The sequence below is a fragment of the Rhea pennata genome, chromosome 17 (assembly GCF_028389875.1).
Source record: "Rhea pennata isolate bPtePen1 chromosome 17, bPtePen1.pri, whole genome shotgun sequence".
Classification (NCBI taxonomy): domain Eukaryota; kingdom Metazoa; phylum Chordata; class Aves; order Rheiformes; family Rheidae; genus Rhea; species Rhea pennata.
The window spans coordinates 12,512,357-12,536,509 of NC_084679.1; the positions used below are offsets into that span (position 1 = coordinate 12,512,357).

General features: G+C 48.7%; 3 protein-coding genes across 4 annotated transcripts; 1 reads left to right on the forward strand and 2 right to left on the reverse strand.

Annotated features, from left to right (window-relative positions):
• The first annotated feature begins 4,206 nt into the window (after positions 1 to 4,206).
• Positions 4,207 to 5,968, forward strand: PLA2G1B (phospholipase A2 group IB). The gene is made up of 3 exons (XM_062590245.1): positions 4,207 to 4,353; positions 5,057 to 5,184; positions 5,788 to 5,968. Exons 1-3 carry the CDS (start codon positions 4,247 to 4,249, stop codon positions 5,922 to 5,924), a joined length of 372 nt encoding a protein of 123 aa, XP_062446229.1. The 5' UTR covers positions 4,207 to 4,246; the 3' UTR covers positions 5,925 to 5,968.
• Positions 5,969 to 9,141: 3,173 nt separating this feature from the next.
• Positions 9,142 to 13,477, reverse strand: LOC134148217 (hydroxysteroid 11-beta-dehydrogenase 1-like protein B). The gene is made up of 6 exons (XM_062590108.1): positions 13,376 to 13,477; positions 12,302 to 12,432; positions 11,800 to 11,911; positions 10,457 to 10,645; positions 9,826 to 9,969; positions 9,142 to 9,434 (listed from the first exon to the last, which is right to left on the reverse strand). The coding sequence occupies exons 1-6, from the start codon at positions 13,455 to 13,457 to the stop codon at positions 9,220 to 9,222; spliced, it is 873 nt and encodes a 290-aa protein (XP_062446092.1). The 5' UTR covers positions 13,458 to 13,477; the 3' UTR covers positions 9,142 to 9,219.
• A 4,260-nt stretch (positions 13,478 to 17,737) lies between these two features.
• SIRT4 (sirtuin 4) lies at positions 17,738 to 23,107 on the reverse strand. Of its 2 annotated transcripts, none has more exons than XM_062590009.1 (5): positions 23,032 to 23,107; positions 21,443 to 21,945; positions 20,388 to 20,682; positions 19,043 to 19,244; positions 17,738 to 18,520 (listed from the first exon to the last, which is right to left on the reverse strand). In XM_062590009.1, exons 2-4 carry the CDS (start codon positions 21,940 to 21,942, stop codon positions 19,092 to 19,094), a joined length of 948 nt encoding a protein of 315 aa, XP_062445993.1. In that variant the 5' UTR covers positions 21,943 to 21,945; positions 23,032 to 23,107; the 3' UTR covers positions 17,738 to 18,520; positions 19,043 to 19,091. The 2 variants fall into 2 exon arrangements, with proteins under 2 accessions (XP_062445993.1, XP_062445992.1); XM_062590008.1 differs by having other exon boundaries at positions 21,443 to 21,948; positions 23,032 to 23,105.
• Between the last annotated feature and the right edge of the window lie 1,046 nt (positions 23,108 to 24,153).

Below are 24,153 nucleotides of genomic sequence, written 5' to 3' on the forward strand. Positions count from 1 at the left end.
GCAGGGCGCTGGGCTGGGGAGTCGTTAACTGGGCGGGAGGGCGGGAGGGTGGTGATCTGGGGGCGGGTTAAGGGCTTCTCAGGGATTATACAAATTACAGGATCGCAGCTCCCCGTTTGCTTTAGTCTGTTCTGAAGAGCGGGGGCATTTGTGCGTTGTCGCGTGTGCGGGGCTGGTCTGGTCCCTTCTCCAGAACCTGCTGGGGCTTCCCCGAGTGTGGCCCGGCCCACGCCAAGGAGCAGGCTCTGCCCGGGAAGCCTCCGGCAGGAGCATTAGGGGCAGGTTTGGGTCTGGATTAAGTGAACCAAAGACCTTGTCAAGGGGGGTGATTAAGCCTTTTATTAAGATGCAGCCAAATTCTTTTCCCAGGGAAATAACAGCTTCATCTTAAGTTTTAAAAATCATTCCCTCTCCTCCCCCAAACTGAGCCCCTGCGAGGGAGAGGGCCACTCAGAAAAGGACTGGGAGGGCCGGGTGCCGGAAGGGCCCTTCTCTTCCGCCCCCGCCCCAGGCGCCGGAGCTCGTCCTGACCTGGGCGATGCGTTTGGAGAGTTCTGTTTAAGTAAGAGGGTACTTTACGGATTAGTACTGAAAACACAAAGCAATAATTTTTGTTACTGAGACAAGAGTCTGTATGTCTGTTTTTTTAAATATTTCCTAATTAAAGAAGAGCTGCATTTTATTGGGTTTATTTTTATTCTATATACTTCAAATTTGGGTCTGCGGACAGCGCTGTCCTCACTCTTGGTAAATGCGCTGAACTGCTTGTGTGCCCCCTCCAGACATCCACAGGCTGGCTGTGCTGCTGCTGGGCTGCGATTCACTCTCTGGCCAGTGCTGCCACTGCCTGGAGGCTGGGGCTCCGGTTTCAGGGTGGGCGTTTTTTTTAAAAGAAATAAAAGCTGTGTTTTTAAGCCAGTAAGTTATTACACTCCAATGTTTGTTCTCTCCACACCTGTAACCCTTTTTCCAGATTTCAGTTTTAAATTCCTAATAAATTATTTGAAAACTGTCCTCCTCTGTCATTATTTGGGTGTGGGTGATTTTCCGGTGGAGACAGTAGGTGAACGCAGACCTGGCTGGAGTCTCGTCCTGTCATTAGGGTAGAAGCCCCAGGGCTCTAGCTCTGTGCTCTGCTCCCAGCTTCGGCTCCGGCCTGGTTTATAATGTGAGGCAGATCTGGTTTCAGTAGGGATTGTGTCTCCTCTCTACATTACAGAGGGTTTTTAATGGTGTCTGTAGGCCGAAGAGAGGAGAAGACGCTGCGGTGTTTAGAAGGTTGGCTCAGATACTCTTTGGATTCATAGACTACAGTGGACAGAGGGGGCTACAAGGAAGAAAGGGAAAGGTAGAGATGGGTGAAAAAAATGCCATAGTAGATAAAGAACACTAGAAGAGAAAGGCAAATCATATTATAACAGTGTAAAATAGGGTGGGGAACCTATGCAGCAGGGTCTTAATTGTATAAAATTCTTAACAATAAGGTGTATCTAGCACAGGTCTGTGAATTTAGGAACCGGTCATAAGTTGGGCTCTCCTGATATGCACGCTGAAGGCTGCGAACAGGTTGTTATAATTTCTGAAGACCAAAAATAGCATTAGTGGAAAACTTCTAACCTGCTGGGCTTTTTCTCATAAAGCACTCTTGTAATGCTCACATGCTCCCTTTCTCACGCTCGGTACCTCTCTTGCTACATTATGATACTGAAATCCAAGATATGAAATGCACTTGCCATTTGTGACTTTAAAAGGCCAATTTACTAATGGAAGGATTTTTAGCAACATTAGTGCTAAATCGGTAATGGAGAAGCAGGGACAAAAGGAACCAGAGCGTCTTAAGATTCATAGGTAAAAGAGCAATAAACAGAAGAGTGGCTAAAGCAGCAAAGGAGAGCGAGAACTCTCTATTGAAGGGAAGCACATTGATCCGTGAGCGAAGGATTACATTACTGTTTCTAAACCCACTGGAGCGTGGACTGTCCTCTACATCAGCCTTCAGTCAGTGTTCTCACCAGTAAGACAAAAGACGCAGATCTGTACCTCGGCATCTGTTTGCCTTTAACTGGTGAGTGGGGAACCTCAGAGAGCGTGTGAGGGTTTAAAAAAAAGAACAGAAGAATAGTTCAGGTCCTTTCATCGGGATGTCCCGCTGTAGCCTTTAACACCCCATGGATACACTGGGCATCCTGCCGCAGTTTCAGCCGTTAGGACAGTGAGGGTGTCCTCGTCATCACTTGCGGTGAAGGTGTCCTGCTGCAAAGCATCTGAGCCTACCGAAGGCTGTTGAACCCTAAGGCTCCTGGGTAAGCACTCTAAAAATTTAAGCTGTTGTGGAAAAGTGAGCTTTGCCTCTTCCCCTGGCTCCTAAAAACCGGGGGTTCTCTTGGGTGCCTTTGACTCCTGCTGTCAAGGGAGTCGTCTAGGATCTAGTGTGTAAAAATGCCAAACCTGCAGCCTTGACGGTGTTGGAGCCTCTCGGCTCTGAAGATGAGTGCAGTGTTCTGGACTCTCCCCAGCCAACCCCAAGAAGCTTTTTCTCACCTTATGCCTTGGCATAGAGAACCAAAGGGCCTGAGTGGCTTCTGGGTGCTGGAGAAACAGAAACTGCGCTCTCCAACGCACTGAAATCTGCTGTATGTTAAAACTTGTAAGCTCAGTTCACTTCCAGTGTAACACCTCTAAGGTCATTTAAAAATAGATGCAAGTGCTTGTGTAAGCCAGATAACAGTAGCCTTTCCAGGAAGGTGAATACTGTGCCACCTGCACGTGGATTCAGCAGCTACGGGAGTACGGCTGGCCAAGCTCACAACCACAAGGAAAGACCAACTGCTGTATTTCCAGATATGTGGTTAAAGTCTACAAACTAGCACAGAAAATAATGTTGCCCAATTTGAAGAGCAGAGACCCTATGTGAGAGGGAGAACAGGCAGCTTCTGGATATACCTTGTATTAAAACAAAGAGCTGCATTTACCAGGCAGATTTTGATGAGCAGAGGAAAGAATGGACCTTTAAAGGAAACAAAGTCGGTGACCAGGTAGCACGCTCACCTTATCTGGAGGGCTGCTAGTGCAGTTGCTGTGAAGATGGCAAGCCTAAAGATGTAAAACATCATCGTGAGCCCAGGAGCCTGACGGCACGGCACGCCATCTAAACAAAATCGATTGGAGGCTTCTCCAGTTTCATCTAACACTGCTGGGCCTCGCTGTGTGCTTGGTGAGCTGCTAATGTGTAGAGCTTAACCGGCTCATGCCATGCCTATCCCTGACCTACATCAATCCTTTTTCTTTTTTCAGTCCTCTGCTTCACTGAAGCCTTGGGGAAGGGCCTGCTGAACCTCTGCTATTTGGAAACGGCAGATAATAGGTCCCATGGTCTTCCCACTGCCCATGTGTTACTATCTCAAACCATTTTCTACTAGCTCCAACCACCTTTCTGTGTTCATACTTTCCTATGTCACTATGGCAGTACATTATGCTGCTTCTCCCAAGAAATTGCGGAGGCTTTCCAAGTTGCTTGGCTCCTATTCCTTGCCTTGCAGTAGCTCTTCCTCCTAAAGAGTTTCAAAGTCAAAAAAAAATCTGCTTGATTTGTCAGTTCAGCTTATGCCAAATGCCCATTTAGGATGAGTGAACTACTTATATTTTATTCCCTAAATTATGCCAGGAGAATCCACTGGGAGGTACAAGATTAATGATAAACCAGAACACCGTAAGAAAAGCATGCTGCATGTTAACAGGGAGGATATTGGTGCACCGGCGGTTTCCAACATAACTACCAATATATTTTAGCAGTGAGCCCTTAAAGATGCCCAGATCTTTCCAGCTGGCTTCTAATACTAACATCAGGATAATTTAACAGCGGAAATCTAAAGAGCAAATATTTGCCTTCTGCAGTTCTGTGTTTCAACTTCACCAGCCTTCAGATGGCCATGACACAATCTCCTGGCCATGGCCTCTGATGGAGATTTATGTTTAATAATGTAAATACTAGCTTATTTATCTCACCTCTGTGTCAAGGTGAGCTTGCAGTATAAAAGCCACATTTTCTTTAGCAGGACCTTCTTTAAGTCCTTCAATAATGAAGTTCCTTGTACTGCTTTTCCTGCTGTCCGGTGTGTATGCAGCATTCCTGCTCCCTCAGCCTCCCCCCAACAGCCCCACGTGTAATGTTAATCTCTGTGTTTTTTCCTCAGTGGGTGCAGCCAGTGCTGCTGTCTCACCCCGAGCAGTATGGCAGCTCCGTAAGATGATCAAATGCACCATCCCACACAGCAACCCTCTGCTGGATTTTGCTGATTACGGCTGCTACTGCGGCTTGGGAGGCGGTGGGACACCAGTAGATGAACTTGACAGGTTGGTAAGACTGCTTTCACAGACCTCTTTCCTTTCCTTGCTTGCTTTTTGTGGTCTGCATGCCAACTTTGCTTCAGCTGGTCCTCTGCCAACGTTCACAAAAACCTCTGGCTGCTGCGAATTAAGATTTTTCCCTTAGATGAGTCTTGGGGCAAAAAGCTGTGCGTTATCACACCCTGATGTGTTGTTACTAGGGTAAAATATGATCCAGGTAACTCTGACTTCTGTGGCAGCTACGCTGGACGGCTGAAGGGGGTGTGTGTTAGCACTCTTGTAGGGGCGCTGTGCCAGCCGCCAGGACAGCAGCACGGAGCGCGCGGCAGCGTTCGACCATCGCCAGCGCCCAGAGCCAGCTTGGTGGTTTAGAGATCACACGAGGCTGACAACCTCGTCCAGTGAGCGGGGCCGGCTGGTAGCTCACCACGTACCGGGCCCTGATGGGGACCTCGGGGTAAACGCCAGTCTCGTGCCCTCCCCGTGCCCGCGGGACAAGCCTGCGAGGAGGCTGAAGTGAGCGCACGTGACCCAGGCGGTCTGGGGCCACCAGCGGCCCTCGGAGGTCCCTCACGCCTGCTCTCCCGTCACTGGCTGCCCTTTTTTGTTCGACACCTTGTCTAAGAAATACCAGCCTGTTTCGATGTCCTACAAGTCAGCTGAGTTTGCATCGCCGGCATTTTCTGACCTTCTCCTCCTCGTCTCCCAGGTGCTGCCAAGCACATGATCATTGCTACAGCGAGGCAGAGAACCTCTCGTCCTGCAAGTTCCTGCTGGACAACCCATACACGGAAACATACAGCTACAGCTGCTCGGGCGAAGCCATCACGTGCAGCAGTACGTCCGCCTCCGCGTTACCCTCCCTCAAAGGTCGCTTCAACGTCCTCTCCGCAGGAGCGGGGCCGTGCGGCGCTGAGCGCCTCCCTGGCAGGAGCGCGCTCCCCGCCGGCTGTTGCCCCTCCGCCGCCGCTCCCCGCGGCGGGGCCGGGCCGGCTGCTGGGAACGGGGCGCGGCGGGTCCCGGCTGCGTGGGAAGCGACACGGATAGGGAAGCCTGTCCCCTTCAGGGAGCAGCGCGTCTCTTTTCAGAGACCCTTTAATCGAAGTACTCAGGGGAGCGGCGCGCTCGCTGGGCAGCGCCTCACGGCTTCTGCCAGGCCTCGTTAACGCAACGCGGTTGAGCTCCTGCAGGAGCCTTGGGTTGGAACAGCAGGTAGCAGGGAAGAAGTGTGGCGGGGAGGAGACTGCAGGGCTGGACGGGGCCTAGGGAAGCAGCGCCACGGACGGAGGCTTTGGGGCCGGCGGGAGAAGCACGCCACCCCGAAGCGCACGGGCAGCAGCGCGGGGCAGGGCGGGCGCCGCGCAGGAGCGCCCGACCGAGCCGCCGCCTCGTCCCGCGAAGGCGCGGGCAGGCCGCGACGGCTCCTGCTCTCCCCGGCAGGCACCAACAGCGACTGCGAGATGTTCATCTGCAACTGCGACCGCACCGCCGCCATGTGCTTCGCCAAGGCGCCCTACAACCCCGCCTACAGGGGGCTGGACACCAAGAAATACTGCCAGGAGGCCTTCTCCTCCTAGTCGTGAGGGCAGCCGCGGGCTGCCGCCCGCTCCTGCCTAATAAAACGCCCTGCAACGAGCCGACGCCTCCCGCCTCCTCCCCGCGCCGAGCGGCCGTCGAGCGCCCGCGCCGCCCCTCAGGCGCCGCGCGCCCCGCCGCGCGGGGGAGGCCCCGCCCCCGCCGCCCACGGCCCATTGTGGCGCGTGCAAAGCGCCGCCGCCAGCGCGTTCTCTGATTGGCCGTTCGAAGCGGCGGTGGGCGGGGCGGGGACTGCGAGCGCGGCCGGGCCAGCGCGGGCGCGAGGCGGCGAGCAGGTGCGCGGCGGCCCCGCCCCCCGCCCCGCCCCGCCCCCCCCCCCCCCCCGAGGCAGGCGCGGCCGTGATGGCGGCGGGGCCCCCGGGTGCCGTGATGGCGGCGCGGCCGTGATGGCGGCGCGGCCCCCGGGTGCCGTGATGGCGGCGCGGCCGCGGCTGCTCCCGCCCGCCCTCGCCCCGCGGAGGGGGCCCCGCTGCTGCTCCCCCTCACCAGCCGGGGCTGCGCGGAGGCGCCCGCGGGCCCCAGCCCCGCTCCCCGCCTGCGCGCGAGGGCCGCGCCGAGCTGGGCGCTGCGAGGCGCCCTGCGCGCTCGCCGCGGGAAGGCCGCGTCCTGCGCCCTGCGCTGCTCGCGGGAGCCCTGGGCCGCGGCGACGCTCGCCTGGAGGCTGTGGAAGGCCCGGGGCAGCCCCCGGCGGGAGGCAGCCCCCGGCGGGTCTCTCTGCCCGCCGAACGGTGCCTCGCGCCGAGGCGGCCGCCCGGGCTGCCTGGCCGCTCGCCGCAGGGGCTCTGGCAGGGCGGCGGGCGGAGAGCTCCTGCCGCGGGCCCTGCCCTGGCCCAGCCCGCCGGCAGGGCAGAGCGGGCAGGATGGGGGAGGCAGCTCTGGTGGCTCCGGCAGCGTTGAGCTGGCCCCGCTGTGTCCGGTCAGGTGCAGGATGGAGACCCTGGATGAGTTTGACAACGAGTACCCCCTCAACATGGCGTTCTGCAAGCTGATTTCCATAGAGGACTTTGAGGAGCAGTCTGTGTCCTACACTCAGCAGTGCCTGCATGAGCTGTTCTCAAACATGGAGCAGAACCCAGGGATCTGCGAGAGGGCCGTGAGAAAGCAGAAACAGATGGAGAAGGAAGAAGCTGGCTTGATATCTTTTTTAAAGGTACTCACAATGCCTCTCTGCTCAAGATCCTGAGATCCTTGAAGCCATTAGGGTGATAATGAGAGGGAGAAATTACATTTATAAAGAAAGTCTCACAACCAGGTTTTCCATCTTAGAAGCATGTTGATTCCTAGCATTGTCCTGTTACTCCATTCCTACTTTTCCTCAGGTGTTTGTGCACATAATTTTTCTGGAAACATTGAGCTCCCTCAGGATTTTCCTCCACAGAAATCTGGAGAATCCTGGATGCAGTCCCATCATATTGCAAAGATGAATCATCTCTAGAGTGGGAAGTGCTAGATCAGGTCTCTAGTCCTTGCGCACTGCCCTTGATTCCAAGATTATTGTTTGTAGAGCAGTAAAGGTCCTAAGCAGATGTAAGTGTTACTGAAATCCCTTTATAGTGATAAATGATAAATCCCATTGTAGAGATAAATGCAAAATGCCATCACTGTATAGGAAAAAAACCCACTGGTTTTGAGCTATCTTGTTACCAGCAAGAAGGAGAGCTGGGTTGCAGCTGAAAGTGTTTTGGAAGCTCTTGGCATACGTTTTTCCTGCAGCAGGAGTTCTCTGGGTTTGAGATGAGTGGTATAGATACTCCTGGTCTCCGGGATGTGGGATATGCTAGCATTCCCCAGGCACATAAAGTGGATAGGTTGAGGGCACCAACTCATTCTGCTTGTGTATCCCTGTGCTTAGAGAGCATGGGAGCTCTGAAGCCATGAGTGGCACCATGGCCATCACAGCTGGCATCTGAAATGCTGGAGGGACGGTGACTTTGTGGGCCTGCGTTGAAAAAGCTTTCAGCGTCTTGTCTTCCTTTTCCCTATTGTTTTGTAGGCCAAGGTTTTTAGGACTCTGCAAGGAGAATTGAATTACTGTAACTATGTGGGCATCGCCGAGATGCAAGAAAAAGTATCCCAGCTGAGACGAGACATGCAGAGAGCAAACAACTATGCTCGAGGTAATGACTGTGTTTCAGTTTTCATTTAGGCCTGGAAACCAATACTAGGCATCCTTACTGTTCTCTCAGACTCAGCTCTCCTTATCTGCTGCTGTCTGACTAGTGGCACAGAAGAAAAAAAAAATCACAGAATGTTGTAATTGGATATCTTTCCCTAGTGGGAAAGAAGAAGGCAGGGAGTTGCACACAAACTTCCAGATATCATCTATATCTGGAACAGTGGTTTAAGTCCCAGTTGGCTTGACTCTACCTTCACCTTCCTGAAGTGGTTTTTATTTTCTTGGTCACTCAGGGAGGATCTTGGAGATTATAGTAAAGTTATTTATCTGTGATCTTTTTTTCTGTAGACCTCAGAATGCCTTAAAAAAGGCGTAAGCCACATATAACATCTGTTACCGTAAGGAAAACAGATGTAGAGAAACACAATGGCTTTCTGAGTGTCGGTGTAACTTCTGAATTGATCAAAGAATTGGGAATTCAGCCTGGTCTTGTCCTTCCAAGTCTAGTATCCTGTACTCTGGGCAACACTGCCAACAGGTTTTCTCTTTGCTTTGGATCCATAGTGTGGCTATCCTCTTGCCTTTGGGACTGGCTGCATTTTAGTTTTGTCCTGTGTGTGCTATTTGTGTAAAACTGTCAGTAAAATTTGCTTCAGAAAGGCTGGATATTAGTTACTCATGCATCTCCTCCCTTATATTCTCCAAGTCTCTTATTTTCTGTCATTTCTGCTCACTGAATAACAGGAGAGGATGTTCAAAAATCCATGGGAAAAGGACAGAAATGAGAGAAGAGGAGTATTTCCCTCAATTTTGGAACAACGAAAAGGCAAAAGGTTTTAGTCCAGCCAGAAGTCTTTACAGTTCCAAACTCCTTAGTTATAATAGTAATGACAAAAAAAGACTTGATAGGGCCATGCCCTTGACATTGCATAGAGTTTCTAGAGGAGGCTCTGAGGTGAGGGGTTAACGTTCAGAGGATGTACTATCAAAGTTGTGTTGGATTACATTGGATTTGAGGACATCCTAATTCAGTAAACAGTCATTCTGAAGGACGTGGGGAAATAAGTCCAACACCAACTGGATTGCAGCACCTCAGCAGACCTGGCTACTTTGGAACCAGATTTTAATTGTATTCTTGTGGAATTAAACTGCTTAGAAATCTAGAGGATATTATCCAGGATGTAGAATTTGTCCAGCAGTGTTTCTATCAGGCCTGGCATCCATTCTTTGAACAGCAGCAGAGGTTTTAATTTCCAGTACGGATAGAAGACCTCTGGCTGTCGCAGCACACCTGCTTTAACTATTTCTTGAGCACACTCTTCCTTTGGATATGCAGCCGTTCTGATTTTATCTCCAACCTTTTCCACAGCATTATCTAGAGTAAAAGGAACAATAATCAGACTAAGGGTCTTCACAGCCGTTCTGATTTTATCTCCAACCTTTTCCACAGCATTATCTAGAGTAAAAGGAACAATAATCAGACTAAGGGTCTTCACTGTCTGTCCTTTAATAGGAGGATCCCAAGTACCAGGGCAGCACTATGCTGTTCCCTCAATTATCAGCTGCCAGTTTTTTTGGTTCATAGATTACCATGCACTGAATCTGCAGCCTGCCCTTTCTTCCCCCCCTCCCTCCCCCTTGTGTTTTCTCTTGCTCAAAGGGTTTCATTTTCATGTCACAGCTAAAGGATCATATCATTACCTAGTAAAAAGCTGTGATATTTAGGATATGAGGAGTGGTTTGTTTTGTTTGTTTGTTTGTTTTACCTGTATTGATATATCCCAGCACAGCAATTGTGACAGAGAGGTTGGTCTGCTGGAGGCGAAGTTCCCTGCGTAGAGAGCTGTAGAATCCCTCCAAAGCAAACTTGGCTGCACTGTATGCTAGGGTGAAAGGGGATCCTATGCGACCTGAGGGGAACAGACCAACAGGAATTACTGAGACATTTGCTCAAGGTCATTGAGAAAGTGCTTATGGACAAGAACATGCACTGAAAGTTGGAGGATGCACTGGCCCCTCATTAGTGATCCGATTTTAAATGCTGCTTGTGCCTTTTATTAGTATAAATGACAAACTCAAGAAAAATAATTATTTCTTATGAGGTATAATAACTTTGTGTGCACAAGAGTTTTTTTTGTAGCACTTCACTTCTAATCAATTTTGAGAATGGGTCACAGAGAGGTGTTGTGTGTCAGGCAGGTAGCAGATCAGTTTTAAAGGAGTGCCTTGTAAGGCTAATTTGGAGGAGGTTTGAAAGCATTCACAAAGTAGTTCAATAACAGGCAGGAGAAAAAAAAGTATTGGATTTTTTTTCTGTAAAGCAATGAAGATAATTCCAGCATTTATGACTGGCTGGACTCGGAAGAGAGTAGGGTGAACAGGACTACCCTTCCTTACCGCTCAGGGAGGATACAACAATGATGCTGCCCTGGGACTCCCGCAGCATGGTCAGTGCTGATGTGGTCAGCTGGACGTAACTCAGGAAGTTGATGGTGATGGAGCTAATCACTGCTGTCATGTCCCCTTTGAAAGGGCCAAACGGACCGCTTCCTCCCACATGGTTCAAAACCAAGTAGTCAAGACCCCCTGAGAAAGACAAAACGGATTCATGAGAAATGTGTGGCTCAGTTCCTGGGCTGGTGTAGATGAAGTATGGGCTTGTTCATCAACATAGCAGCTATTCTCTGTTCGTGAATCAGCTTTTAACAATGAATCCAGTAGACTGTATGGCAAACCCTTCCCATTTAATCAAAAATATTTCTTTGACTGTTTATCATAGCCAGAACTTACTGCTGTTAAATTATGGGATTTTGATCCTGGCTTTAGGAGAGGAACTGAGCTCCCTATCTGATACTTGCTGCCCTGACTACAAGCTGATGCCTGGTTTTTGTTTCCCAGGACATGTAGGAGGTGTATATAGGCCTATACAGAAGGTAGACACCTAATTATCCCCATGCACCACTGGCCGTGTTCTTGCAGTTTGACGTCTTGGGGTCAAGGTCCTTACCGAGAACTGACTTGGATCCTATGCGGTTCACGTGCCAGCTGTTGCAGGTGTGCTTTCCCTGCTTCTCTCTCTTCTCTGCAGACTGCTGGAGGCTTTCTGTGCTCTAACTGCAACCACCCCTCCTTACTGCCTTGGCTGACAAGCTCCCATGGCATGTGTGACTTGCCTGCAGCTCCTTGGACACCATCCACGAGCCCCAGTGTGATGGACAGTGCTTACTGACACAGAGTGTGCTGATGAGGGAGGAATGGGATTTGCTGATTAAGCAAAACCCTTCTATAAGGGCTTAATGTTCAGCAAGCAAATTCAATAATAGCTGTTTATCCTTTCAACCAAAAATATCCTGTAGCCCACCAAGATGTACTTTGGGAATAACGCTGTTAAGCACAGAGAAGTCTGTGATGTGCAGAAAAAAAGCCAGTTACTCTGCTCTGTTGGTACAAGTCAAAATAACCAGTTACTAAAGGGAGAGCTCTACTGACTGCTGTGTTCCCAGTCTGCGTGGCTGGATCTTCTGCTGGCGCGTTAAGGTTCTTCCTGTTACCACAGGAATGGGAACCCATACATATCTCTTAGGTCACCCTCTCTATACTACTTCCTTATTTTGGAGAGTGGCCCTTGGAAAGACAGAGACAGTATGGAGATCAGAACTAGGCTACCCAGAATACCTTTTCCTTGGTAATTTTGGGAGACCAGTTACTATTTGCCGAGTATTGAAAGGTAAAAGCTTTACCCAGCCTGTCTCCGACATCTTCAATGACCTTCTGGGCTGCAGTCAGATTGCTCATGTCTGCTACGATGTGCCTGGCAGAACTTGCTCCCAGGGCCTGACACTTCTTTGCCACCTGGAGAGAAAAGAGCAGGCTCAGTACTACTGTGTACAAATATGGTGTTTCTATGGCAGCTGTTTGTACAGCAGTTATCTGCAGCAGGGAGGAGAGTGTGCAGTCTTAGTTTGTCCTAGCTTAATAAATAGAGGAGGTGTTTTTAACGTGATGTGGACAGACAGAACTGAATGTAGCTGGAGAACGCTACAAGGTAGGGGACAGAGGCGATGGCTTGCAGCGGTGTGTGTGTGTAAGGACAAGCCCTGAACCTGACTGCCTAGATATGAGAGCTTGCTGAGCAAATGCTTAGATTCTTAGTTGTCTGTGCCCCACGGAGCTGAACTGCGTGCTTGTGTTTAGAGAGACCCTAAATGTTCTGTTGATTTAATTGCTGTCTTGCATCCTTACCTGCTTGAGCTGCTCTTCCCTCCTGGCGGTGAGGATCACATGGGCTCCCAGTCGAGAAAACTCGTAGGCTATTTGTTCCCCGATCCCTGTGCTTGAGCCTGTGACTAGCACACGCTTCCCTCGCACCATATCTGTGTGGGGAGGGTGGGTAAAAGGCTGTTAGCAGGGAGTATTTCTCTCTTCCCCAGTACACCAAACAGTAGCGCTGCTGCTGCAAGGCAACCACTGCTGACTCCAGTTTCTCTGCACCCAATAGTGTGTGCCATAGTAGAAGAGCAAAAGATTGCTCATCTGTGCGTTATGTGTAACTGTGCATCCCTTCCTCCAAACGGCTGAGACTATTCGTATCTGCCAACTACTGCATGCAAGCGCTAACTTATTTTTGTAACAGTGAAGCTGTGGTATTGTAGTTTTGGTAACAACCTAAGACTGTTTAGTAGACTACTTCAGTAAAGAGTTAAATATAGTTGGAATTCCTAGTCTGCAGATGGAGCTCAGGGTGAGCACTAGAAAGGTGGCTGTCTGTGGGCTGTTTTTTAGAAGGTATTACCTGAGACCAACTGTTTTACTGCTGGATAGAGAATAAACGACCCTTTTTTATCACAACTGAGGCAGAAAACACTTGCTTCAACTGCAAGTCTCCATAGGAGAGGCATATTCAGTTTCTTTTCAAGACACTGTTTCTCTTGCATTTTGAAGGGCATCACTGGAACTTACGAGAACCAGCTGGGAAATCTAGGAAATGAGCCACAAATTCCATGTTTCAGCAACCCTTTTAAAATAGGCTTTCTCCTTCAACTTTCCCTCTGACTGAAAGGGACAATCACTATAAATCTGGTATTGCTTTAGGAAGCATCTTCAACCCGTTTGGCTGTGAGCAAGTCAGTAAATGGAGGTTATTATTGCTCTTCATACTAAGCAGTGATAATGCATCAAAAAGCATTCATTTCTGTCCTGACTTTAATGCTTTTTCCCCTAAGCAATAAAGGCCTCACAGTGGGAAGGCAACTCCAATCCCACTATCCCACTTGTATGTTGTCCTCAGTTTCCTGAGGAGCCTCCAGCTTTCCTTACCTGCAGATACAGTTTCTTCATTGTAGAAGTAGTAGGTGCACAGGCAGATAAGGAGGGAGACGAAGAGTCTGACTGCAGCCATGGTTGGTTTTATGCACACATACAGGAGTCAATCTTTAAACCCAGCAAACTCCGTTGTGCCAAGTGATAAACAGGGGAGTGTTGTTATCTGCCTCTGTCATGCTTGTGTCCTGACTCCTAGCTGAGTTAGGAGCTAAGCACTCTCCCCCTCCCATCAGCAATTTTTATTGGATTGTGAACTCTAGGTCAGAGATTGAATCATTGCAGAAGTTCAGTTTTGAGAGTTCCAGAGTCCAGCTGGATTTTCTTCTCCTTGGCCCTTACCAGTATGAGCTCATGGAATCACACTGGAAATTTGAATGCAGAAATGTGTCTGAATCTTCCTATACGTTTCTTTTTTGCAAGCTGCTTCTGGTAACGGAATAACAGAGGGTCCCAGGAATGCTGTCTTATTAGCAAAAATGCCTTTTGTAATTTGCATATGTTGAAGCTGCACATATTGTCTGGGTCTCTGCAAGGGCAAGCAACTCACTTGGGTCATTCACTCAAAACTGCTCACCTGTAGTCTAAGTCACGCTCTATACTATGAGCTCCTCAAATACACAATGCTTTTCCTTTTTCTTTTTTCTCTCCTTTATTTTTAGCCTTAGTAATTGTTATCAGCTTAGCTGACGATACTGTCAGGGTGAGCAGGTAGGAATTTCTGATTGTCCGTCTGTGTCCCCTGCGTGATCTCCTGCTCTGTGAGGACTTGGGTGCACAGGTGACAGACCACTCAGCTGTGCAGCCTGCACTGGGGGCTCTTGCAGATAGAAAAGCTCACAGAAGCAGTAGGACAGCAGGGAAAGGATTCTTTGAGTTTTAATTCCAAGAGATCATCACTTGTTAGACTGTAACGAGAAAAATCAAAGCTGTTTTAAAAGCCTGTATACCAGAATTTCCTGCCCCTTCAGCTAGAAAGCATCAGCCAGGAGAAATCTGGCATTTGAAAGATAGTATTTTCACAGATCTATGATGGAAATGGCCAGGCCTGGAGAGGCAAAATACCCTCTCACCATTATTATCTCTTCTATAATCTAAAAGCACAGCTGCAAAGGCCGAGTTAATTCAGATTTCAGAACTCCTGCATCAAGATATTTGGGAGGGTGGCTGCTTGTGGTGATAAGAAACACTGATTTCAGGGACTTAGCTGAGACCCTTCTTATTTGTTTCCCAGTGACTTCAGACAGCCCCCCAGAACTGGAGTTCTCAGTTACTGTTAACTGGGGATGCCCTAGGAGAGGTCACGTGAGAGGAAGACTCGATTTCTTGTACCCAAGTCCAAGGTTTTGAATGAACAGACTGAAGGAGCCAAACTGTCACTTGGCATTGGTGCAAAATGACCCTTTTTTATTTTGCTTTATTTTTTTTTCTCCTTACAGCTGCAAAGACGGGGAAAGGACGACGTGCAAGGCAGTTACATGGAAAGAAGAAGCCTTTAGAAGGTGGATTTAGCCCCTTTCACTCCAAGATTCCTGAAACTCCCAAGTTCACCATGCCCAGGGTCTTTGGTCCTTTTCCAGAAGTCGTGAATAAGCAGGTTTGTCTGTAGGAGCAATCTGACTCTAGACGTGGGAGGCTGCTCTTGCACCATATCTGCTAGGTACAAGTCCTCCAGGCCCTCTGCACTGTGCACTGCCTTCACTGGAGCACAGTCCATGAAGCGTCTTAGGCTGCAGGACTGTTTGCTCTGAGAATTTTCCCACAGTTGGAGACAAGGCTTGCCAAATACGAGGTAGCTTTTGTTTGCTCCGGGTAATTCCAGGCCCTTAGAGGGGAGAGGCAGAAGTATGCATTATAAGGCACTTGCAGTACCTCTATACAGACCTCAGGAAAATGTCTTAGTAGGAACAGCTATAACAAAGAAAAAATAAAAAAAAAGAAGAAGAAAAGGGGGGGGACACATTAGCAGTTGGCTCAACTATCTTCATGGTAAAACCAAACAAAACAAACAAAAACCCCCAAGGCTTTGTGCTGTTGTTGAGAATGTGCTTTTACAAACCACCAGGTGGACAGAACTGCAACTTCAAGCCCTGACCTGAAGCAGCAGTGGGCTGGTGTATCAAGGATAAGCCAGAAAAGGTAGGAACGAATTGAAGTATGGCAGGGAGGGGGGAATGAGCAAGGCTGGAATAAAGCTGGCAAGGTAGATGGGAAGGATCCCTGTTTTCTCCGTGGTGATGGGAAAGAAAGAAATGGCCTGGGCTTTATAACACTCCCCCCTCCCTTTTTTTTCCTCCTCTTCTGTTAGTTTCAGCCAATAACATGAGGATTACTTTCTTTTTGTTTAGTCTCTTAGAGTAATTATTTCTGCCCTCCTCCCTGCTTTCACACCTGCTTTTGTAAATTCTGATCAGGCTGAGAGAATGAGGCTGAACACTAAGGCAGTTCTCTTACTGAGTTTGTTGTCTTCCCACAGCATGGCTGATTTGCGTCCTATAGTGCTCAACCCTGGAGGTTTTTATAACTCCCTCCAGGCTGGTAACTGCATGAATAAGTTGAGACACACCAACTTCTCAAGGTAGGTCTTTGCTGGTTATCTACAGTGGCATAGCCAGCTTCTGATAGCTGCTGTCTCTCTGCATTGCATATTGCTACCCAAACAGTCCCAAAGGGGTGGCAGGGAAGGTGTCAGTCCATGTTAACAGTAATGCAAATGGGCTTTTGGTGTAGAAACTTTATTAGGCTTTCTGTGGCATTTCCTGGTTTGGTGAACTTACTGCCTTGGTGTCTGGGGAAACGTGTTAAAGGGTAAAGTGCTCTGATGCTGCTCTAAGAGAGGTCGAGCTCACATTTTAGTGGTGCTGGATCAGCTTAGCAGAGAAAAAAAAGGGAACTTTGTCATCTCAGCTTCATGTACTGATTATATATTTGCTCGTTAACATACAGTTATAAACCATGCACAGGAATTTACAAAAAATGATGCTGTTCCTACTGACTTACAAGTATATAGTATAATCAGTGGAGGGTTAGGGTAACATAGCTCATTTATCAGTGATACTGAAGAGATGACTTGATTCCTCTCACAGATGCTCTGTTGCTGAACTGGAGAAGAGGCAGGGATAGGTGTGGGAGGTTTAGTAACCTGTCAACGTTGCTAGTGCCAAATGATCACTGGAAATGTTTTCTTGTTCTAGATTGCTTGGCAATGCTCCCATGCCTTCTCCCCAAAATGCTGACTCTCCCGGCACTAAACCTGCAGCCTCTGTGCTTAGCACACCTATGCCATGCAAGTTTCAAGGTGGCACAGAAGATGAAGTGGATAGTGAGAAACCTGGCCCCAGTTCTTCTTCTAACGGGGCATAAATGTCTCATCTTACATCAAAGACCTATGTGAATAAACTGTCCGTGCAAGGTCTGTGGTTGTGTGTGGAGCCTCTGCTATACCTTGGCAATGATCACCACAAAAGCTTTGGTTAGCAGGGCAGTTGAATTAGGCTAGAGATGGAGTGACATCAATGAGCTTTCTTCACCACTGAACAGCAGGTATCTAGCTCATTGGAAAGTGGGACCTTCCTAAAATGGGAGCAATGTGCAAGTTGGGGATGTGAATTTAACACAAGTATTGCCTTCTAAGTGGAGCATCATTTCCCCTGGCCCATTATGTACAAATCTTGAAACACACACAAGTATCTAACTCTTTCCACCTTCTGTGGAGATCTTGCAATGTAAGTATCCTTTAAGGCCTGTGCTTTACTTGCTCCTGCCTGGCATGGATATGAAGCAACAACAAAGCGGAAAAGAACATTGTATCATGTGGTCAGTTCTCACTGCTTGCTTACTTGCTCTTTTAGCAAATGACTCTGGCATCCTTGTTTCCAACGATTAGTTAGTTTTTATCAATATATTAATACAGGACATGTTATGTGGAGAGTAGGACTGGGAGACTTTAATTTGCTAAATGGAAAATAACAATTAAACTCCTTCATAGCCAGGAGCAGTGGCAGATTCATGCTGAAGGTCATTTCAAAAAAGTAATGTTCCAATCTGGGCAAAATTATGTCCTATAATCCACACATGGTTTAATATATCTTATGGTACCACCCTAAGGCTCAACAAAACATGGTTACCCAATAGTAATGGATCTGCTGTAAGGAGTGTGCAAAATTACACCTGTGAATAGCTTGAGATTTCCTCGTGAGGGAGACCTGTTGTACAGATTTACTTGTATTACTCTTAATTCATCAAATGCTGGTAATTACATCCTGCGTTTTTGCAATGGAACAAATGAATCTAAACTGGCTATTGAAGCTGTATTTGAATACATCATACGAGGGAGAGGAAATTACAGTGTAAATACTATCAATTTTGTAAACAATTTTATTTCACCATTGAAATATTCATTAATAACATCTTCAAAAGTGCATTCTAGAAAAATGTAGCAGCCACACCAGAAGCAGCTTTGGTCAGATTAGCTACGAGAAACTCCTCTGGCTGCTCAATTATATATTATTTTTAAAGAGTTCAGATAGTAACTAGCTTAATTGGCCAACTAACAGTGCGGACAAGTGCTTCTTCCCGTCCTTGCTGAAAGACATCAGCTTGTATTCTGTGCTTTCCAATCATCTCTTAGAAGAGTAGTGGTCTTGTTCAGCTTCTCTTTTGAACCACGTTTTCTATTACAATCTCCTCCCAAGTCAAAGCCAGCTGCTGGTCGTCTTACCTCCTTTTGCTCTCCGCAGTCTCCTGATAGTGTCAGTGGCTCCCCGAGCTGACAGGGTGGTGGCATCGCCCTCCTCTGCTACTCTAACTTGTCAAGTTACTCAAACTCTCCATCCTTCGTTCTTTTCTTGGCACAACTATACGAAATCTATTGTTGCAGATTCAGAATTCTGATCATCCTCTCCCAGTCGAGGCAAAGAAAAGACACTGTTTACAATAGCAGGGTAAGGAAGAAAAGAAAGTGAGAAGCTTTTTCATCATCCCTCTGTTCCCCGATACGTGGGGATGATTTCAGTGCAGAAAACTGGCCAGGTTGGGAGGTACGAGGCATGCTGCCCTCTCCTGGTCTCCTCAGGGGCTCATGCATCGAGTCTCACGGCTGCCTCTTCGGCTGAAGTACGTCCGCTTTTGAGATTAGCAGTCCTGAAGGAGTAGAGGGAAGAAGCTGCTTTATAGATAGAATTGGTTATTTTACGCAGCAGTGCTTTGATTAGCTGGATTAATTCAACCAGGCACAACTTTCAAATCATCGGTAAGAGCCACGGCGACTTAACAGATCTTAATGAATCTCTGTATTACAAAGGAAGATTGTAGCATGTACTGTTAATAGTGCTGACTGGGCACTTGGCACCTGCAGAGTATTGCATGGAGTTTTCTGATTGTGACAAACGGACGGGAGCGCAATGCTGCCGAGTTTTCTGGCTTCCCTCGCCTATTTTTTGTGTTTGTACCCAAGTAATCAATACACTTTTTGTTTATGATCATAGGAAGTAGCATTGTGGCCCACCAGAGTGTACCAGTTACAGATGAAGACTGACAGCCAGGTTTTGGTGCACGTTATCAGAACATATTTTCAGTCAGCACATCTCAGTCTTTCCTGGCAGGATTGCTCCGCAGGGGCAAGCTCTTTACCTTAGTAGGTGACTGAGCTGAGCAGGTGCTCACCTTGTAGAAATTTCACTCCTCGATAGCCACTGATCCTCAGCTTGTTGGGTCAGTGTGCATCAATCAAAGGCAGCAGCTCCCCACAGCGGGAATTGAGTATCAGGGATGCAAAATGATCTAACCTAGTCGGCCCAATGTTAAGTATCACAATTGGCAGCTGCTTCTCCCGGGCAGCAAGAGCAAATCTGTAACCAGAGTATACCTGCACAAAGACCAAGAGACAAAATGAGCCATGGATTAGACAAAAGAAAAGCTACAGAAAGGAATATTGAGAGCACGATTGTTGCTCGTAGTGCAGAGAGAGGCGGTAGGTACGCGCTGTGTTATGTGACTGCACTTGATTCAAGCAGGAAATTTCTTTATTCAGGCGTGCACAGAAAACAGCTTTTAACCTGTGTCAGCAAAGGGTCTTACCACAGAAAATACGTACGTTGAAGGGAAATGTCCTCGTCTTTCAGCAAATCTCTGCACCAGTTTTTGTTAGTTACCATAGCTACTTAAATGCTTCTACTTTGATGGTTCTCACATGGTCCAGCTTAGGAAGTACAAGAATGAATCAGAGGCATTTCCATCATTCCTGTACGAAGGATTATGAGCTGAAAAGTGCAGGCTCAAGGAATTTGTACCCCAGTATCCTGAAGCCAAGAGACTCACAACAGGACAGCCTTGGTTTTATCTTGTTCTGGGAGGCTTCAGAGTAGTTTTTCTTAACGTACATTAACATTTTGCAGCAGAACCTTGCTTCTGAAAAATATCAATCATGCAAACTCCGTTCCAGAAACTTTCCCAGGTTAAACAGTAGGGGTTTCTAGACCACCTTATCTTATAGATAATATATGGCTAAGGGGAAAGATTGTGAAACAAAGGACAGTCGTAAGTGGCAAGCAGAGATTTTCTGTTGTCTTCTTCAGCAGTTTAGTTAGGAATTAGAGGTCCTAAAATCTGGTATTTCACACGGTGTGTCATGAGGCCTAAGAAGCTGCCAAAGGCTAAAAGCTCAAGCAGAGAAATGTGGGGTGGTGGTGTCTGCAGCGCTGGACTGTGTCAGGTATCCTGGCTCTACAGGCAACTGTGAACCTGTACAGTGATAGAGAGGATTGCAGGGAGAGGTCAGAATGTGTGAATGGAGTTATTTATAGCAGCTTCAAGGACACTGATGTTGGAGTGACAGGGAAGCCCGAACAGGGCAACTGTGAAGCCAGATTCCAAGGACAGTAAAAATAAAATAGCAGGAAGCTCTGGGGAGGCTGTAGATCAACATGTCAGCAAACAGCAGTCCCATGTTGTGAGACCAATGCAGAGTAGCATAGAAAGAGAACCCAGTATGGGAGGAACGTCTGGTTACCTGCATGGAGGATCCTGCCACCAGCATGGAGTCTGATTCTGCCAGGCGTTGGTGCACAAAATTCACTTTCTCACGACTCACTGTGTCTCCAAAGAATGTCACGTCAGGCTTCAGGATTCCACCACATTTACTGCAGGCTGGCACTCGGAAAGTACGCACCTGCTCATCTGTCAGGAAGACATCCCCATCGGGAGCCACACCAAGCGCTTCAGCTTTCCAGGTAGGATTCAGAGCTTCAAAGCGCTCCTGAAGCTCAGAGCGCAAGGTTTGGTCTCCGCAGCCCAGGCAGAAAACTCTGAAATGCAGAGCAAAGTCTTAACAGAGAGCTTCAAGACAGCTGAGCATCTGGAGCCAGCAGCCTATTGCTTGGATGGGCACTACTGTTATTATCCACGGGTCTCTACTAAATAGTACAGGTCAGTGTACTGTCTTTCTACCTCTAGTTGAGACAGTCAAATTAAGAGCTTTGGGGGTGGGGGGGGATTAGTTACACCTCTGAAAGAAACCACCTCATACCACCCAGCTAGTGGTCCCTACTTGCAGAACCTGTTGTTTTGCAGGGATGCTCCAGAGGAAACACTCTGAAGCCTGCTGTGCCTCCTCTCCTGCAGTCAGGCTATGCCTTTTTGTGTGGAAACTTCAGGCAATCACAGGCAGACTGTGGTGCCCTCTCCATGCTTTTCTGGCACTACACACTCTGCTCAGCCCAGGTAATTACTCCTCACACCCTCAGGATCCCTTTCTTCACCTTAGTGAAGGATATTTGCTTTAGCAAGGAAAGGGGAGATTCTGACTGACCCAGACACTAAGGGAAATGATCCACAAAGTGTTCCAAAAAGTGGGGTGATGTTCATCCTTATTAAATGCTCTGCTGTGAGCAGCACTGGCATGTGACCCTTTTCTCTACCCTAGTCAACACTGTTGAGCATATCACCTCCAGTAACACTGCACATCTACATTTTGCCTCCTGGTTCAGCAGCTAAGGCTGCATCTGCTTCTTGTTAACCCCAGGAAGACACGGGAGCGTTAACCGTCCTCTCGACTACGGAGAGTACCTGTGCATGCAGCCATGCAATTCTGTCATGCGCTGGCTCCCAGCTTTGGCATGAAGGGCATCCACGTTCTGGGTCACAAGCCAGTGCAGCTTTCCCAGCTTCTCCCAGTCTCTTAGTGCCAGGTGTGCTGCATTGGGTTGGTGGGAGGAGAACTGGGGCCAGCCCACAAAGTTCCTTGCCCAATACCGCTGCCGGGCGCTGGCACTGCGGACAAACTCAGCGTGCTGGATGGGCCGCCTGTCTGTCCTGGCGTAGAGCCCGACACCTTCGGAGCGGTAATCTGGGATCCCCGATTCAGTCGAGACGCCAGCTCCAGTCACTACAAACAGCTTCTTGGACTGAGAAACAAAGTGCTGCAGCTCCTCGACGGCTGCAGGATCTGGAGGAAGACACTCTGGCACGAAAGTCAGGTTTGGAGAGCTTCTGGATACAACATGGGATCTGAAAGGATGAAGTCTTATGGCTCTGCAATCTCCTGACAACTTCCTGGCAGAGAACATGTTCTGCTGAAAGTGAAGAACAGAACACAGGATGGATAAAAGAAAGCAAAGAGCATGTCCTTAATTCCATTTCCTTGGGATGGAATTAAGCACCAAGCACCTCGCCCCTGCGGGCATTGTCCGGCTGATGCCTCTGGTTGCTCCACTGAGCAGACTCTTGCCCTGCTGTCTTTAACACATTGCCTGCCCCAAATCAGTCTTTTCTGTTTACCCTGTCCTTGGCCTCTGTTGTGGAAAGCAACAGTGCAGCAATCTCAACATTTTCCAGAACAGATTGATTCTTTGCAAAATGTACACTCCACATGTGGGCTTAGTCTGGACAGACTTCCTCTACGGTCCCAGATTATTTTTCTTAAATCTAATCAGTGCATTTTATTCTCAATGATTGTTGTTTTGATTTCATGTTTAGTATTAGTTGTGCTTCCCCCTCCTCCTGAAGAGGTTTATTTTTCCATGTGAATTAATTAAAAGGGACACAGTTTACTGGGAAATGTTAACACGCTTTGAGAGTAACATCTGTCGTGATGCTCCCAAAAGGCTGTTAAGCCAGTCTAATAGTGTTTAAATTGCTTTCACTGATGGAAATTCTCCACTTCTGTCACTTATCATCAAAAAAGCTCTCAGAAGGAAATGTTTTGAAGGGGATCAAAATGCAGCTATAATATGGACTGGCCCCCAGGAGAGAGAAGGCAGTATCAGGCACAGCAGCAAAACTTCCAGATACATTGGAAAGCAGAGAAGTGAAGCAAAGTAGGACAGACCAGGAGAAAGGCTCACGAAGGACAGAACGCTTCTTGCAAAGCACAAGGCTTCTTTTAAAATGAAGGTGCTCAGATGAAAGAAAAAAAAAAAAATCTACAAAATAAACTCATTAAATATACCTGTCAAGATCTAAGCTAGAGTTTATTTTTCATGCACATCCAAAACGCTTTACAGGAAGAGATCTGACCAGGTTAAGGTCTGTAATAAACAAGCTTCCACAAATGGTTTCAGGCTAGAAATCCAGGGCAAAACCAGGTCATCCGAGTCCCTTTTGCTGCAATAATGACACAGGGGAACAGGGGCAACAGTCAAACCGAACGCACTTACTGGAAGAAGAACGATGCAGCGGCCGCGGCCCGCCCGCCGTCCCGGGCTGCCCGGCCCCGCGGCCGAGGGGCGCGGAGCGCCGGCCGCCGCCGCAGCTTGCTGCGAAACTGCGCGCCGCGAAGTGAAAGCCCGCAGCAGGAAGACTACACTTCCCGTGCTTCAAAAAGGACGAGCGCCCTCCCGGAAATGCCCTAGAGAGGGAGATTTAAAAACGCTGAACGCTCCAGAGCTGCCCGCCGAGGGAGGAACAAGGAGGAGCTCGCAGGGGCTGGCTCTCCCGGGGCAGCCGCGCTCCCTGCCCGTGGCTGCTCCACGCTCGTGTCTCGCTGGAGCGCCGCAGGTTGCCGACACGGTGCCGTTTCTCTTTGCCAGCTTGTCGAGCTGTTCCCACAGGAGACTTTGTTCCCCAGACCCTGCAAACAGCTGCAATAAAGGGTTTTTTGTTGTCTTCTTTCCGCGTTTCTCGGGGCCTCGTGTAAATGGGGGCATTTTCCCACCTATTCAGCCGCTGGTTCCCGTCTGAACTCCAAGAACTGACGCCGTGTGAGACGCAGGTGGCTGCTCGTGGCCGGGGCGATGGGGGCGACGGCGTTGGCGCCGGGCACTGCACAGCTTCCAGTCTTGGTATTCACGTGATAAACCATGATTTGACTGGCAGAGGGGGATGTTCTCAGGGCGATGGTGGTTTTTAAGGAACAGACTAGCGGGGGAGGTGCAGAGGGCTGCCCCGCCGCAGCCTGCCGCCGGGTCTGTACCCGTATCGCACGCGATGGGCTCTTTCCGACGACCCGGAGCGCCTTCCACGCGCGCCACCACATCGCTCTCGCCGTTCGTTCGCCGCCTTGCCGGCGTTTTACCCCGTTTCTCTTGCCTTTGCAGTTACTCTGAAGCACAGCACAGCCCGAGGCTTTATGCATCACCGTGATTTTGCAGTCGCAAAGGAGAAGCTCGCGTGGCGCCGCCTTCGCCCTTTGCCACCGCGTGAGTCCGGATCAACTTTAGGTCGTTGGTGCGGATTTTAACAGTTTTGGTGTGTTTTCAGAGCTCTGTGTGGTGATGTGCTGGTAGCAACCGTGCTGCAGGGAGAGGCTGGCGCAGGACGGGGCCGAGCACCCACGCTCC

Excerpts from the sequence above, each read along its gene's own strand:
- LOC134148217 (XM_062590108.1), bottom strand. The coding sequence starts at position 13,457 with ATGGCTGCAGTCAGACTCTTCGTCTCCCTCCTTATCTGCCTGTGCACC. Across the intron at positions 10,646-11,799 it reads AGATGTCGGAGACAGGCTGG|GGGGTCTTGACTACTTGGTT; the intron begins GTAAAGCTTTTA and ends TGTCTTTCTCAG. Across the intron at positions 9,970-10,456 it reads TGTTGTATCCTCCCTGAGCG|GTCGCATAGGATCCCCTTTC; the intron begins GTAAGGAAGGGT and ends TGTTCCCCTCAG.
- PLA2G1B (XM_062590245.1), top strand. The coding sequence starts at position 4,247 with ATGATCAAATGCACCATCCCACACAGCAACCCTCTGCTGGATTTTGCT. Across the intron at positions 4,354-5,056 it reads CCAGTAGATGAACTTGACAG|GTGCTGCCAAGCACATGATC; the intron begins GTTGGTAAGACT and ends CTCGTCTCCCAG. Across the intron at positions 5,185-5,787 it reads CGAAGCCATCACGTGCAGCA|GCACCAACAGCGACTGCGAG; the intron begins GTACGTCCGCCT and ends TCTCCCCGGCAG.
- SIRT4 (XM_062590009.1), bottom strand. The coding sequence starts at position 21,942 with ATGTTCTCTGCCAGGAAGTTGTCAGGAGATTGCAGAGCCATAAGACTT. Across the intron at positions 20,683-21,442 it reads TTGCATGGCTGCATGCACAG|AGTTTTCTGCCTGGGCTGCG; the intron begins GTACTCTCCGTA and ends TCTGCATTTCAG. Across the intron at positions 19,245-20,387 it reads TGGCAGGATCCTCCATGCAG|GTATACTCTGGTTACAGATT; the intron begins GTAACCAGACGT and ends GTCTTTGTGCAG.